We start from the raw sequence: 14,545 nt of genomic DNA on the forward strand, positions 1-14,545 counted from the left end.
CAGCCACATCAACATTTAGTTTGAAGTGTGTAAGGTGGCCCCATCCTGCTGGAATCATTGCTCCCCACAAGCGATGCCCCTACGTCTTCCTAGTGTTATGGGTTGCATTCATTTAGGGTCACTCTGTATATGGGTATAAGCCATTGAGCATGTTCAATCCAGACGTTTTCATGGATGTACTCAAACAGTGAGCAAGTTGGTAATTTTGTTATACAGAATCTTCATTCTTTAATACAGTACTACACCCTGTAATGTGTGCATATATTATACAGTATAACTAATCATGAAAGTATGATTATTATCAGTTAAAATGCAGGTTTTGTCAAACTTTCAAATGTACACTCTATATTATAAGTAGTTGTCTGATATTAGGTAATTTTCTACATGTACAGACAATGATTCTCATCTCCCTCTTGGTAGTTTAATTGTAGCTAGGCTCTACGCTGCATGGTTGTTAAACTGTTCTTTTCACTTAAAGATCCCAACTCATCCTTTTCACCAGAGAATGATTCTGCTATATAATTGTCATATTTGGCTGGGAAAAGAACTGTATCAGGAAAGACAGGGCATATACTTGCATACTTGCTTGCTTGCAGCTATTCCATCAATCAGTAACAAGTGAAGCCCAGCATACAAATTTTTTTTGCATTCGACAGTGTAAGCTCATAAATATCAACATGTTAAACTCAAGATTCTAGGCAAATTTACAGCTCAATTTTATACACCAACATTGAACATACCAAACTGAGCACACCCAAGATCTGATAGATATCCAAACATTTCTTGAACATGATACAGATGGCATAAGTTAAGCCTACCTAACAGAAAACTTTTTGTATAAAGTAACCTGAAACTTTTTTTTTTTTTTTTTTTTTTTTTTGTGTGTGTGTGTGTGACTTACCAGCAGCCACCCCTTGTAGGATTAAGGCATCTGCCTATATAAAGATAGACAGACAGATAAATACCAGGAGATTTAAAAATCAGACTGGGAAGAGGTGATGCCCTTCTCAACTCACCTGTGGTAATGGATGACTTTCTGGGATGTGAGGGCATGACGGGGAGGGTCTGCGGATAGAGGGGGATGGAGGGAGACGAGGAGGCTAGTGATGCAGCCGCCACCTGCTCTTCCAGGAGGTGATATATGGCACTAATGTGGTCAAACTTCATCCCATGCACACACTGAGGGAGTTGCAGTAATATTGAGTTAGTATCACACAACTAGTTATCTCATGCAACAACCTATACTGTACCAAGGCAAGGCCAAAGTTTACCAAGGAAAGGGCAGAGTTACATTGCATTCCTCAACAAATGCTGCACATTAGCATCAATCACACCAAACTAGATGACAATTAGCAGCACAAAGTCACGTTCTTTGTAAGTACTGTACGTTCAGTTTCAACTATTATTTACTACTTATGATGATGAGATTCCTTTCAAATAATAATGATATAATATTTAACCTTTTTATGGACAGAGAAACTCTAGTAATTTATTTCATTCCAGGTAATGTCAGACAATTATAAGAGCTAGGAGTGTGCCATAGGAGCATGAAAATTAGTACTGTATATAACTATCATACCTTTCATGGTTCAGACAAGTCTAGTATTGTACTTCTGCAAATGCCAACTGATTTTATTTAACTGTGGGTGGGTCATAATAATCTGATTGTTAATAAAGGCCCCATATTAATGGCATACACACCCCCATTAACTATATTCTATATCCACAATACTGGGCTTGAGAAAGAAAGTGTGTGTGCTTTGATGGTATGATTATAATGAGAGAACAGATGGTATGATTATTAGGAAAAAAAGGGTAGTATTATATGGAAAGAATGGGTATAAACAGGATGGTGAAAAGGACTATGTGAGAGTGTCTGAAGGTGGAAAGAGGCATGGTAGGCCAAGATGATAACATGGTAAATGATTGTGTGAGAAAGCAGAGATGGAAGTTGTTGAGACTTGGCAACTGACAAGGATCAAGCTGGCTGTATGAATTTTGTATGGAAGAATGCATGTAAAGGGTTTAGCACCCCCTCCCCTCCCTTTTTTTTAAAACTAATAGTCACTGGACTGCCTATAACTGATGGGTAATGTGAATTGCATACAGTACGTCTGGATACTTATGCCAGTGAGATTAAGATTTTGGTGGCTTGAATGGTGAGTGGATAAGTGTGCCGCTCAAATTATTGGGCATGCTGATGATTACCTCTCCTATATTCATGTTTTTCTTTTTCTTTACTTTCTGGACCCTACCTCACCCAATCCTGGGTGGAGGAAACATGATGATGATGATGATGATGTCTGTCTTTCTTGACATGTGAGCATTCTTTTTCATAATCCTTATTTGAAACATCCCTACACTTACACTACAAAACTAAAAAAGTTCATGGCTATCTAACTGTTGCCAAAGGCAGTATTAATTTACAGTAATTCAGCTGGACAGAGAGAAAAAAAGTGCACTACTCTTGACTCAACTGAAACTTCTCATTTCAACCTAATTTATATTTCTTTGCATCATGCATATATCAATGTTTAAATTCTTTTACATTTCACATATTCTTTAAGTACCTCATGAAAAACCCTCATTTTAATCCACATGGCAGCTGTCTTTCATAGCCAGGCCTGGATTTCTTTGTGTTCTTTAGCTTCAATTATAAATAAAGGCTCCAACATGCTTGCATGTATCAGCTTTGGCCACTTAATGGCTGCTTTCCGCACTGCTTGATCTCTAGTAGCCTATCTGTTCAATAGCAACTATGACTGTTCATTTAGTTTTTTGTTTTTGATTACATTGTTCTCTTTGTCTTGTTCCTGTCATTCCAAAATTTTCTACCTACTTATTACCATTCTTTTGAATATTCAGTTTTGACTAATTCCTCATTTTAACTGTTATATATAGTACATTTTCTCCCTTTCCTTTCCTGCACACTTCACAAACACCTACTAAAAACTGCAAATTTTCTTTGTCTTATTCCTGTCACTATGGTACCAAAATTTTCAACTTGTTCTTTATTAGCTTTCTCTTGAATATTCAACCTTTACTACTTTCCCATTTTATCTTTTATAGATGTGGTAGGTGGCGGTACTCACCATGCACTCACTCAATGTAGTGCTGCCCTTGGGTGGCTGCCCTTTCCTCTCTTCTTTCCGTCCTTCCTCTTATATCCTTCTTTCTTTCCTCTTCCTTCTGTCTACAGGTGACCCTACACTGAGTGACAAGCTAAATGGTTTCCTGTACACCAGGAAACCATTTACTATGCTGGGTGGTAACCATATAACCAAACTATGGTGCCTGGTGGTTTAGTGGGTAATTAAGGCACTCCAACCAGATTGAGTCTGGGCAGGTATATATCCAAGGGATGGTTGGGGTTTATTGCTCATGTAATGCCACTCAGGGATGAGTGAGGCTGGTCACTCTCATCTTAAATGTCAGGACCAACTTACCTAGCCCCAGGCTCCTACACTCCTCGTGGGGCAACACAGGGTTAGATGATGATGATGATGATGATATATATTTTCTATCCTTTTCTTTTCCTGCAAACTTCACATACCTCAACTAGTAACTGCTATCCTCTAACTGATGAAGAAAGCCTGACAAAATATCCCCACTCCCCCCTACATCTGTAATACTGCAAAGGCATTAAAGGCATTGTTAGCTGTTGTCAGTCTGCAACTATCAAAAACTGGTTGATCACCGGGAAAAAAAAAAAAAAAAAAAAAAAAAATCTATTGAAGATAAATATCACATCAACTCAGAGTATCTATATCATTTGAATCTACAGTAAATACATCTACTATGTAACGGTCAAATTCCAAGGGATAATTGGGATTAACTGCTCACTTAATGCCAATAAGGGGCATTTCAATTAAGCTTTTCTCAACTCTATTCATGCTATCCCCAGACAGTTTTATTTGACTAAGCAGAATACCCCCAGTTTTAAAAATGTCTCCTACACAAAACATAACTGCCTGCAAATAGCACAGTATCTATAACATTTTCATCTATAGTAAATGCATCTATTATGTAAGGGTCAAATTCCAAGGGATAGTTGGGATTAACTGCTCACTTAATGCCAGTAAGCGGCATTTCAATTATGCTTTTCTCAACTCTATTCATGCTATCCCCAGACAGTATTATCTGACTAAGCTGACTCCCCCTAGTTTTAAAAATGTCTCCAACACAAAATATAATTGCCTACAAATAGCAACAATAAAATACTGTATACTGGATTGAAGGGGTTACATATCTGGAGCTCTCAAGAAAAATCTCTTGAGAGTTACTGATTCAGTGTGTGGGTGGACAAAGGGCCCACCAAGACAACGGCAACCTGGTGGTGGGATGAGGGTGTAGATGCTGCAGTTAGGAAGAAAAGAAGACTTTTCCAAGAATGGAAAAGGGTGGTGACAGAGAGGAACACTTGTCTGCCAAATGTAAGCCCAGAAAGGAGGTATACAAGGCAAAATCCACTTTTAGTGGTAGTCTTAACAGTGTTGAAAGGAAGAATGTGCTATTTAAAGTGGCAAAACAGGTGAGTAGAAAAAACAAGGATATCACAGCTGTGCAGTGTGTGTAGAAGGAAAAATGGAAAGATAGTGGTTGGCAGTGAGTGTCACGAATTTGCACGAGCGTATTTATAAATTCATGACATTGTACTTTAGTGAAAAAACCGCAAACTCTAGTGAAATTCCCACTGGGGATCACTCAGTTCAACCGTCCTTGTATTCACTTTGATCGGGATGGTTTTCAGAACATTTGTCACTGTTTCACAAGTGACCATTCTTATCCACGACAATAGTGCTTTCACTGAGTGATTTATTGTGAGCCTATATCGTTCACTTTCTTACCACTGACTGTTGAAGTTAGGCCACGCCCTACTTCCGCCAAACACAGCCAGCCACTATCTTTTTTCCCTGTTTGAATTTAGTCAGCTTTGAGTCGCCTCAGGGGTAGGACCGTTTGTGCCCAGCGTAAAGCAGCGCCTCCGTTGTATAGCGAGTTCCTGAATCTCCACCTAGACAGTGAATTGGTGAGCGGGCTTAGCGAACAGCAGCGTTTTGATGTTCATCACAGGCGCCCAGACTACTCGTTCGGCTCCCCTCCACTGACCAGTATTTCTGTTCGTTTTTTCTAGGCTTAAGTGTGTCGAGTGAGTGTATTCTCCCTGTTATTTTGAATTCATTTTTGAGATTCATATAACGTAAATTTATTTCATTGTAATCAATAAATTTACAGTTCTTTTCTTTGAGCTTAATGTAATTAAACTCGTGTTTTATTTCTCCACGTTAAACTTATTTTAGTTGCCGCTCCTAGTTTGCACAAAGTCTTTACATTATCCTTAACTGGTACTTAAGCCAGTTCTTTTGTATCAAATTTAAATCCGTTGTGCCAGCCAGGAGTTAAGCATTGGCAAGAATCTGTTTATTATTATTAGCATTAGTTACTGATTGTCAGGGGTGAAGTCACTTTCTCAAGAGGCTAACAGTACTAACGAACAGCATGCGTGAGTAATTAGTCTCTGCTGTGTACTGTTGAGAAAGTTTATATATTCTCGTCCTTAGAGAATCAGCGAAGTAAGCCGGAATAAAGTAAAACTTACTGCTAGATTTTCACAAGTTAATTCCTTGTCTCTGTTTTCAAGTATCAACCAGCATTCTTAATTCATAAATTCACATCCCCCCATAACATCTGGTGACCTCATTCCAGGATATTAACTCCTAGCTCTGAAGTTATTAATGAGATAATACTCACTCACTCACACCTAGGTATTTATCATTAAAGTCTATAGGCACTTACTGGTGGTTATCGATTCATTTCTATTAATTTTACATAATAGCTTTCCCAGTCAGTTGCTTTTTTTTTTAAATTTTCTTTCTTTACCATTTTAATTAGATAAAACTGGTCACCACCAACCTGTGCCTATATTCTTTACTTTTGATTATTGGCATTTCTCTGCAAAATAGCAGTCAGTACTCAGTCTTTAGTCTACTCAGCCTTAGTTGAGTTGGGATTATGGCTACTAACATATATGTACAGGAAGCCAAAGATATGGGGCTTACGGACAACGAACAAATAAAGGAGTACGTGCTCTCACGGTTTAGTTACGAGCAGCAACATGAGAATGATGCTCGTGAAGAGCATAGAATTCAACGTGAACACGAGCGAGAACAACGCGAAAGAGAATGTGTATACGAGCGAGAACAACGAGAACACGAACGTGCCGAGCGCGAGGCACGTGACAAACATGAACTTGAGATGCTGAAGCTCAAATGAGACACCTTGGCTTCAGACACATCTGGTGCAGCTAATCCAAGCTCCACGAGCACTCTCCCTGCACATGTTCTGGCGACCCCACACATCAAGCTTCCTCCATACAAGGAAGGCGAGCGAATCGTGCCATTCATAGCTCGTTTTGAAGACATGGCTCAGCTGTACCAGCTGGATGAGGCAGCTAAGTGGCTCGTTTCTTAGCTTGTTTGAAGGCCCTGCCCTCGATATTCTCCACAGAATTCATGGAGACAATCTCACATATGAGATGATGAAGGCCGCCCTCATCAAAGTGTACGGTCTCACAGTTGACGACGCCAGGAGTCAGTTTATGAGGGCGCGTCTACAAGAAAAGGAGACTGCTGTTCAGTTTCTTGATCGGCTTACTGCTCACTTAGATGAGTGGATGGAGAAAGATGAAACTCCTCCCACGCGAGAGGGGATAACTGACCTTATGCTGCACAAGGAGGTAGAAACGTCGTGGCCTGCTGAGCTTATGGCTCAGCTTAAGATCTGCCAGGAAAGGGATGCCAGCCAAATGGTGGAGAAGGCTGATGCATTCTTCACTGCGTACGGGTATCAAACTCGTAAGCAACACACCTGGAACAGGAAAGCTGACAAATCTGGGAAAATGTCTCAGACTGAACCCCAGCATCAAGGCTGTTCTCAGAATAATGGCCAAGGTCCAAACAAACTGCAGAAGAAGGACCAGGGACAAAATACCCAGAAACCTGAGTGGAAGCGGTACAACAAGTACCCTAATCAGCAGCAGTATCAGCCACGCAATCAACTGTCGGGACTATCCTTTTCAGCACCAGCTCCAGTGTATCGGAGGCAGGAGGCAAACGCAACCTTCATTCCTCAACAGCAGCACGGTAGTGTCGTCCCTAGTACGGGTACTTCCCCACGGTTCACTAGTCCCTCAGTGACAGTGAACACTCCGCCACAGGTGGTCAACGCTCCATCTCCCCAGACAGTGAATATGACCCCTCAGGTATCTAATTCTCAGGGCACCATGTTTGCCGCATCATTCATTCAGCAGCCTCATCAGTGGCTGGCTGCTTCCTCCACCAGCCCTCCCACAGGTAACAGTGCCTTCCTTGTTCAGCCAGGGTTTGTGGGAGGTATTCCTGTGAAGGTCCTGAGAGACAACGGTTCCTCAGGTTGCTCTGTCAGGCAGAGTTTAGTTCGGCCTGAGGAGTACACAGGTCGACAGATCCAAGCTCAGCTTATTGATGGATCAGTGAGATTGTTCCCTGAGGCACGTATCCAGGTGGCATCTCCATTTTACACTGGTATGACAGTCGCAGTTGTCATGCCAGAATCTTTGTTTGACCTTATCGTAGGCAATATTCCAGGTGCCAAGTATAGCTGCACCGAAGATGACGCTACGCAGACTTCGGCTGCAGAAACATGAGCCATGGCTGAGGCTCCAAACTGTGTCACCCCAGTGACCACTGCATCGCCGCAAGATCTGATTTGTAGCCAAGATGTTGTTCAAGAACAACATTACGACCTGACACTTGCTGCTGTGCAGAAGAAACAAAAGAGGAGAGTGATTAAGTATTCACGGGGAAGTCAAGCCAAGTTCCTTCGTAAACAAGGACAGCTATACCATGAGACACAAACACCCCAGGGCGAGGTTCGACTGCAGTTCATCGTTCCCACGAAGTATCACCAAGCAGTGTTAGAATGGGGTCATTGTTCAGCTTCAGGAGGTCACAAAGGCAAAAGGAAAACCCAGGGCCGTATCCGTGCTGACTTTTTCTGGCCAGGGATGGGACAAGAAATAGATAACTTCGAGCATTCCTGCAATGTGTGTCAACGTACCACCAATCAGGGACATGTCCTTCCTGTGCCGTTTGAATCCACACCCATAATCTCAGAGTCAGCTGAGAGAGAGGGCAGTGGTAATGTGGGTGCAGACCTGAAGTCTAACCCGTTGGCCCCACAGGACACATTATGTCCAGGGCCTGTATATACATGTATATCGTAGGTTAAGGGGGAAGTTTGAGAACCTCGTAGGGACAATCCGAGGCTGTGTTTGAATTACCTTGTGGTGTCTCGAGCTGTGGGCCTCTCTGAGGATTCCCAGAGAATGCACATTATCCACATGAGTGTTCACACCCACGGTGGGTGTTAAAATGTGACCTGCCTGAGATTGCGTAGGGATTCTCAGCTTGCCAATGTTAATCGTAAGTGGAGAGTAGGGTTTAACCAGTAAACTATACGGGTCCTTTGAGATTCTGTCCTGGGACCATGTTTCCTGGTTAATAATAATGTAGGTTTAGGGTTTAACCAGTAACTATAAGGGTCCTTTGAGATTCTGTCCTGGGACCACGTTTCCCGGTTAATAATGTATCCAATATGAAAATAATGGCGACCTCAAATGTACAAAGCTTGGCTGTCAATTAAAATTTTCGGCTAGGGCGTACTTTCTGTAACATAAGTAGTGACTACTAAGCAGAGAAATTGTAATTTAATAAAAATTGTTTGTCGCACTGACACTTTTGATGCTCTACCTTGATTGCTTTCACAGGTGCAGCTGGCAGGTGTAGCAATTTTGTCGTGCAGCTCAGCTAATCGTCTCTGCCGCATGCTGCCGCCTCTTCTCCTCTGCCTCGTCGCCTCTATTTACTATTGATTTGTATTATATAATTTTACACGTAGGCACAGTTACACCACAACTGTCACACCTACACCGTGTATTACATCACGCTACATAACAATTAGTTGTTAATGTAAATGTAGCAAACTTTTTCCTCAGTTTGACCTGAGTACAGGATTTTTCACCGTCGTCATGGAGTTTTTTCCTCAAGCTTGCTTCTATTAACGTAAATACGAGATTTTTACGCTCATGGGCGACTGTGATTTTCTCCTGTTGCAGGATAGTATACACACCACAGCGTGAATCTTGTATGACTGAGTTAGGATTTATATGTATGTATATCGAAAATTTTTCTAAAGAAAAATTTGATTTTGATGGGGCGTAATGTCACAAATTCGCGCGAGTGTATTTATAAATTCGTGACATTGTACTTTAGTGAGAAAACCACGAACTCTAGTGAAATTCCCACTGGGCATCACTCAGTTCAACCGTCCTTGTATTCACTTTGATTGGGATGGTTTTCAGAACATTTGTCACCGTTTCACGTGACCATTCTTATCCACGACATTAGTGCTTTCACTGAGTGATTTATTGTGAGCCTATATCGTTCACTTTCTTTCCGTTGACCGTTGAAATTAGGCTACGCCCTACTTCCGGCAAACACAGCCAGCCACTACCCCTTTTCCCCGTTTGAATTTAGTCAGCTTTGAGTCGCCTCGAGGGTAGGACCGTTTGTGCCCAGCGTAGAGCAGCGCCTCAATTGTACAGAGAGTTCCTGAATCTCCACCTAGACGGTGAATTGGCGATGCAGGCTTAGCAAATAGCTGCGTTTTGATGTTCATCACAGATGCGCAGACTACTCATTCGGCTCCCCTCCACTGACCAGTGTGTTTAGCTTTTTAATGAGCGAGTGAGTGTATTCTCCTTGTTATTTTGAATTCATTTTTGAGATTCATATAACATAAATTTATTTCATTGTAATCAATAAATTTACAGTTCATTTCTTTGAGCTTAATGTAATTAAACTCGTGTTTTATTTCTCCATATTAAACTTATTTTAGTTGCTGCTCCTAGTTTGCACAAAGTCTTTACATTATCCTTAACTGGTACTTAGGCCAGTTCTTTTGTATCAAATCTAAATCCATTGTGCCAGCCAGGAGTTAAGCATCGGTGAAGTCAGTGAATGTACAGCGAGGTTGGATGGTGAGGAATTGGAAAATGTGAGTACCTTTAAGTACTTGGGTAGTGTGATGAGTAAGGATGGAGGTTTGGAGGGTGAAGTGCTTGAAAGGGTACAGCAGGGAAAAAAGGTAGCTGGTTCTTTGAAAGGAGTGATAAGAAACAGGGAAGTGAGCATGGAAGTGAAAAAATTACTACATGACAGCATTGTGATACCAACTCTAACGTATGGAAGTGAAGCTTGGACGTTGTTGGAAGGACACAAGTCAAGAGTGAGAGCAATGGAAATGAGTTATTTAACCCCTTAAACGCGGATCGTCGCGTTTGCGACGCTCGGCGAAAAGGACATAATGGCGGATCGTCACGTTTGCGATTCTAGTAAATTTTGAATAACCACGGGCAAGCAGGCTCCAGCTGGTATTGTCTATCAGTACCACCACCCTCTAGCTACAACTAGCATACTTTACCTTTGTACTACTGACCTCAGTTGTTGCCAAGTATCGTGTTTTCCCCCCGTCCCCCCCCCACCACGGCCCGGCCAGCCTGGCTGTGATACATGGCAGTGCTCTGAGCGCTCAGAACTGTAAATCTGCGCTCTCCTCTCACAAGCAGTTTATGCTACCAGGAAACGCTTGTTTCCCCAGTTGTAACACTAGCTTTTTTTCTCACGGTTTGCCCCTGTTTAGCGTCAGTTTACTGCAGGCTTTCAAAGTGACATTATGGCGAGTTCTAGCTCTTCCCAGTCAGTGCAAGCGGCCGACAGGAACGAGAATAAAGTGGCGGGCGTAAGGCAGAATAAAAAGCGTGCCGTGGTGATCTTTTGGGAAGTAATATGATTGAAAATAATGTAGTATACATGTTTTTAGCTGTGAAAATGGAAATGTTTGTTGAGTGACGGGAAGACCGCCGCCACAGTGCATGTCGGCCGTACGCTACGTTGATTTTAGCCTTATTTTCAGTGCTTATTGTACAAATACGGAACCCTAACTACCTTTACGTTGTAGTATAAAGTTTACTGTGACAGAATGAGGCTGTGGTAGAGGGGAAACCGGGTTGCTGGAGGTGTGAAAGTGAAGATTTGGTTACCCAACTTTGCAAGTCTCCACAAGTCCTTGGGTAGTCCACGAAGGCTCAACACCTGTCTCTGGAGAAAGCTGAATGTAAGTACTATCTGCCATACCAAGTATAATGTTCTAGGGTTAATCTCTGATTTTTGGCGAATATTTTCCTACAGGTACTCAGACCGCGATACAACCCCGCCACTCGGGGGGGAACGACTGTACACGGCCGCGTTTAAGGGGTTAAGAGGAGCCTGTGGAGTCACATGGAGAGACAGGCTGACAAATGAGGATATAAAGGAGCGTTGTGGTGTGGATGTGGATGTGATAGGAAGCGTTATGAAGAACACACTGAGGTGGTTTGGCCATGTGGAGAGGATGGAGGGTGAAAGACTGACGAAGAGAGTGTATGTGAGTGAGGTGGAGGGGGGAAGAGGAGGGGGGAGGCCGAGGATGAGATGGAGGGATGGGGTGGAGAGGTATATGAAAGAGGGGGGTGTGAGTTGGGAGCAGGGCAGTGAAATGGCAGGGGACAGGGCGACTTGGAGGCGATTTGTTTGTGGCCACCCCAAACGGGATTGAGGCGTCTGGCAATAGATAGATAGATAGAAGAACCTGTTTATTATTAATAGCATTAGTTATTGATTGTCAGGGGTGGAGTCACTTTCTCAAGAGGCTAACAGTACTAACAAACAGCATGCGTGAGTAATTAGTTTCTGCTGTGTACTGTTGAGAAAGTTTATATATTCTCGTCCTTAGAGAATCAGTGAAGTAAGCCGGCATAAAGTAAAACTTACTGCTAGATTTTCACAAGTTAATTCCTTGTCTCTGTTTTCAAGTAACATCCAGCAATTTTAATTCATAAATTCACATCCCCCCGTGACAGTGGGGCTATTAAAGATGCCTGGTGAGGAGTTTGAATGGAACATGCAAGGCTTAGAGTTTGCACATCCAGTGTTTGGCCCTTGGCCTTTGATTGATGCTGCTAATGTGAGCAGGACAATCAGCAGGATCGAGTTGGGAAAGGCACAGGTTGTGTCTGGGTTGACTGCTGAGATGCTGAAGTCTTCAAGAGGTACAGTAGTGAGTTTATTTACTAATCTGATAAATTCAGTTATAAATGAGTGTCATTCCAGATGACTCACTGAAGGAGCATGATTATACATGTGTATAATGGGAAGGGTGATGCCCTGGATGAAGAATATTAAAAAGGTGCAGTAAGACCTCACTATAACGGACTAACTGGGGCCCAAGCGATTCTGAATAAAGCAAAATTCCGACAAATGCGATATCTGGACTTCTCCCTGCTAACCCAGACTTTTTCCGATATATCAGAAATTAGTCAGGATCACACAAACAGTTTTTAAACCGTTTTCACTACAATTTAGTACTGTACTGTATTATACCTCCAATACAATAATCAAATGGTACAATGTATATAATAATACTGTACTGTACACTGGTAGAAATGTCATTTATCTGCCTAATTGTGGTGAACATACACCCACCGCAAACTGACTTAGGACCTACACATAGAATTGCTATGGGAGAGTTGTTTGTCTTTGCTTTGTGTTTCCACCTCAACCAAGTGAATTTTTTGGGAGAGAAGTAACTGGCAACTCCTCTGGTGTTGGCAGTAGGTGGTGAAACACTCAGCATGTCAGTGCTTGCCCACATGCGAGTATATGTTCCTGTCGCTCTGAGCTTGCACCTCCCTCTATTTTCGTATGCATTATTGTTTGCCCGTTATTTTCCTTGGAAAGTACTGCTTACGGGATGAGAGGGTTCGTATCATTGCATGGAGGCAGGATGACGTCCCTATCAACACGATTTGTGAACGTACTGGACGAGCAAAGTCGACTGTCATGAAGATTCTTGCTGCAGTGCACAGCTTGCCACCATGTCATACCAGAGCACAAGCTTGGTGGTGGAAAGAAGAGGACAACTTCCAGAGGTACAGATATGCTTCTGAAGAGGGAAGTAATCAAGAATCCTTGACTGACAGCAGCAGAACTGAAGAGAATGGATCCCCAGCTGTTACAAGACGTCTCAATTCAAACTATCCAACACCGCTTGCAGAAGGAGCTGTGTTTGCCAAGTGACACCGCAGCCAAGAAACTGCTGACCGCATGAAGAAGCAATGCATTCAGTTTGCCAAGAAGTATGCACACTGGACATCAGATGAGTGGAGAAACGCTATGTTTTCCGATGAAAGCACATTTCAAGTGTTCCAGGTGCATTCTGCCAAGGTTCGTCGCCCTGCCTCATGTAGTCGATATGACCCTACTTACACGGTGCCGACTGTTAAGCACCCACAATCAGTGATGGTATGGGGGTGTTTCTCAGGTGAAATGGGAAGGCGAGGCCTCTACTTTCTTCTTAAGAACTTCATGATGAATGGTGACTGATACATTCAAGTTGAAAGATCATTTGTTAAACTTTTTTGCTATTCATGGATGTGACTTTTTCACGTACAATTCAGCTCCATGTCACAAGTCAAGAAAGGTGACAAAATGGCTTCAGGATAATTGGACTGAGGTCCTCGACTGGCCTGGCAACAGTCTGGATCTAAATCCGACAGAAAACTGCTGGACAAAGATGAAGAAAATCATGGCAGAGAAGAAGACACCCAATTTGGACAACCTCAAGACTGAACTGACAAATGTTTGGTGCAAAGAAATGTCCTTAGATTACTTTATAGATCTAAATGATTCCATGCCAAAATGTATCCAACTGGTCCTGAAAAACAAGGGAAACATGATTCCATATTAATCAATGGCATTTCATGAACAAACATTGTGATATACTATGATTTCTATGTTTTTTAATACCTTGTGGGGGGAGGTCCTAAGTCAATTTGTGGTAACTGTAGCTGAAGTGGTCAGGCAGTCCAGACTGCTTCTGGCTTTATCGGACATTTTCTGATACATAGGAATTTAGACAGGTAGCTTCTCGATTCTGATAAATGTGAATTCCAGTCTACTGAAGTCCATTATATCGAGGCCTTACGGTATTATGCTTTTGTATCATATGAGGCGCTGAGTTGAATAACCTCTCGTGCGCCAAATTTACAAAATGGAAAAAAACTGCTATTAAAGTTTGTTTACTTTCAAAATGCCATATCTTTTCGACCGATAAAGATATTATGGTGAATTTTTTTTTCAAATGTAGCTGAAAACATCTGCCTGCAAGTTAGAGTATGTACATCAGTGGCATTTTGAAAGAACAACACATTAACAGAGTCTTTGCGTGACAACAATGAACTGCATTTTCCCAAAAATGTGAGTGAGTTATTGCAAGCCAACCTTACGAAGTATGCATGTACAGTACTTTCACAATATCCATTAATATAGCACAAAACCAGCACAAAAAAAATAAAATATACCTGAGAAAATCTGTCTATGGTGGCCTGTGGCACTCGAGTGGTTATTAC

The 14,545-nt window shown here is 42.1% G+C and overlaps 1 protein-coding gene across 1 annotated transcript in view; it reads right to left on the reverse strand.

Annotated features, from left to right (window-relative positions):
- Positions 1–14,545, reverse strand: part of LOC145395055 (uncharacterized) — a 262,494-nt gene that overhangs the window by 159,554 nt on the left and 88,395 nt on the right. The window contains exon 8 of the mRNA XM_080268807.1: positions 1,017–1,179. Coding sequence (XP_080124933.1) covers positions 1,017–1,179 — 163 coding nt within the window. The remainder of the gene's footprint in view (positions 1–1,016; positions 1,180–14,545) is intronic.

Source organism: Coenobita brevimanus, chromosome 29 (genome assembly GCF_032717465.1).
Source record: "Coenobita brevimanus isolate Jiangsu-jjx chromosome 29, ASM3271746v2, whole genome shotgun sequence".
Classification (NCBI taxonomy): domain Eukaryota; kingdom Metazoa; phylum Arthropoda; class Malacostraca; order Decapoda; family Coenobitidae; genus Coenobita; species Coenobita brevimanus.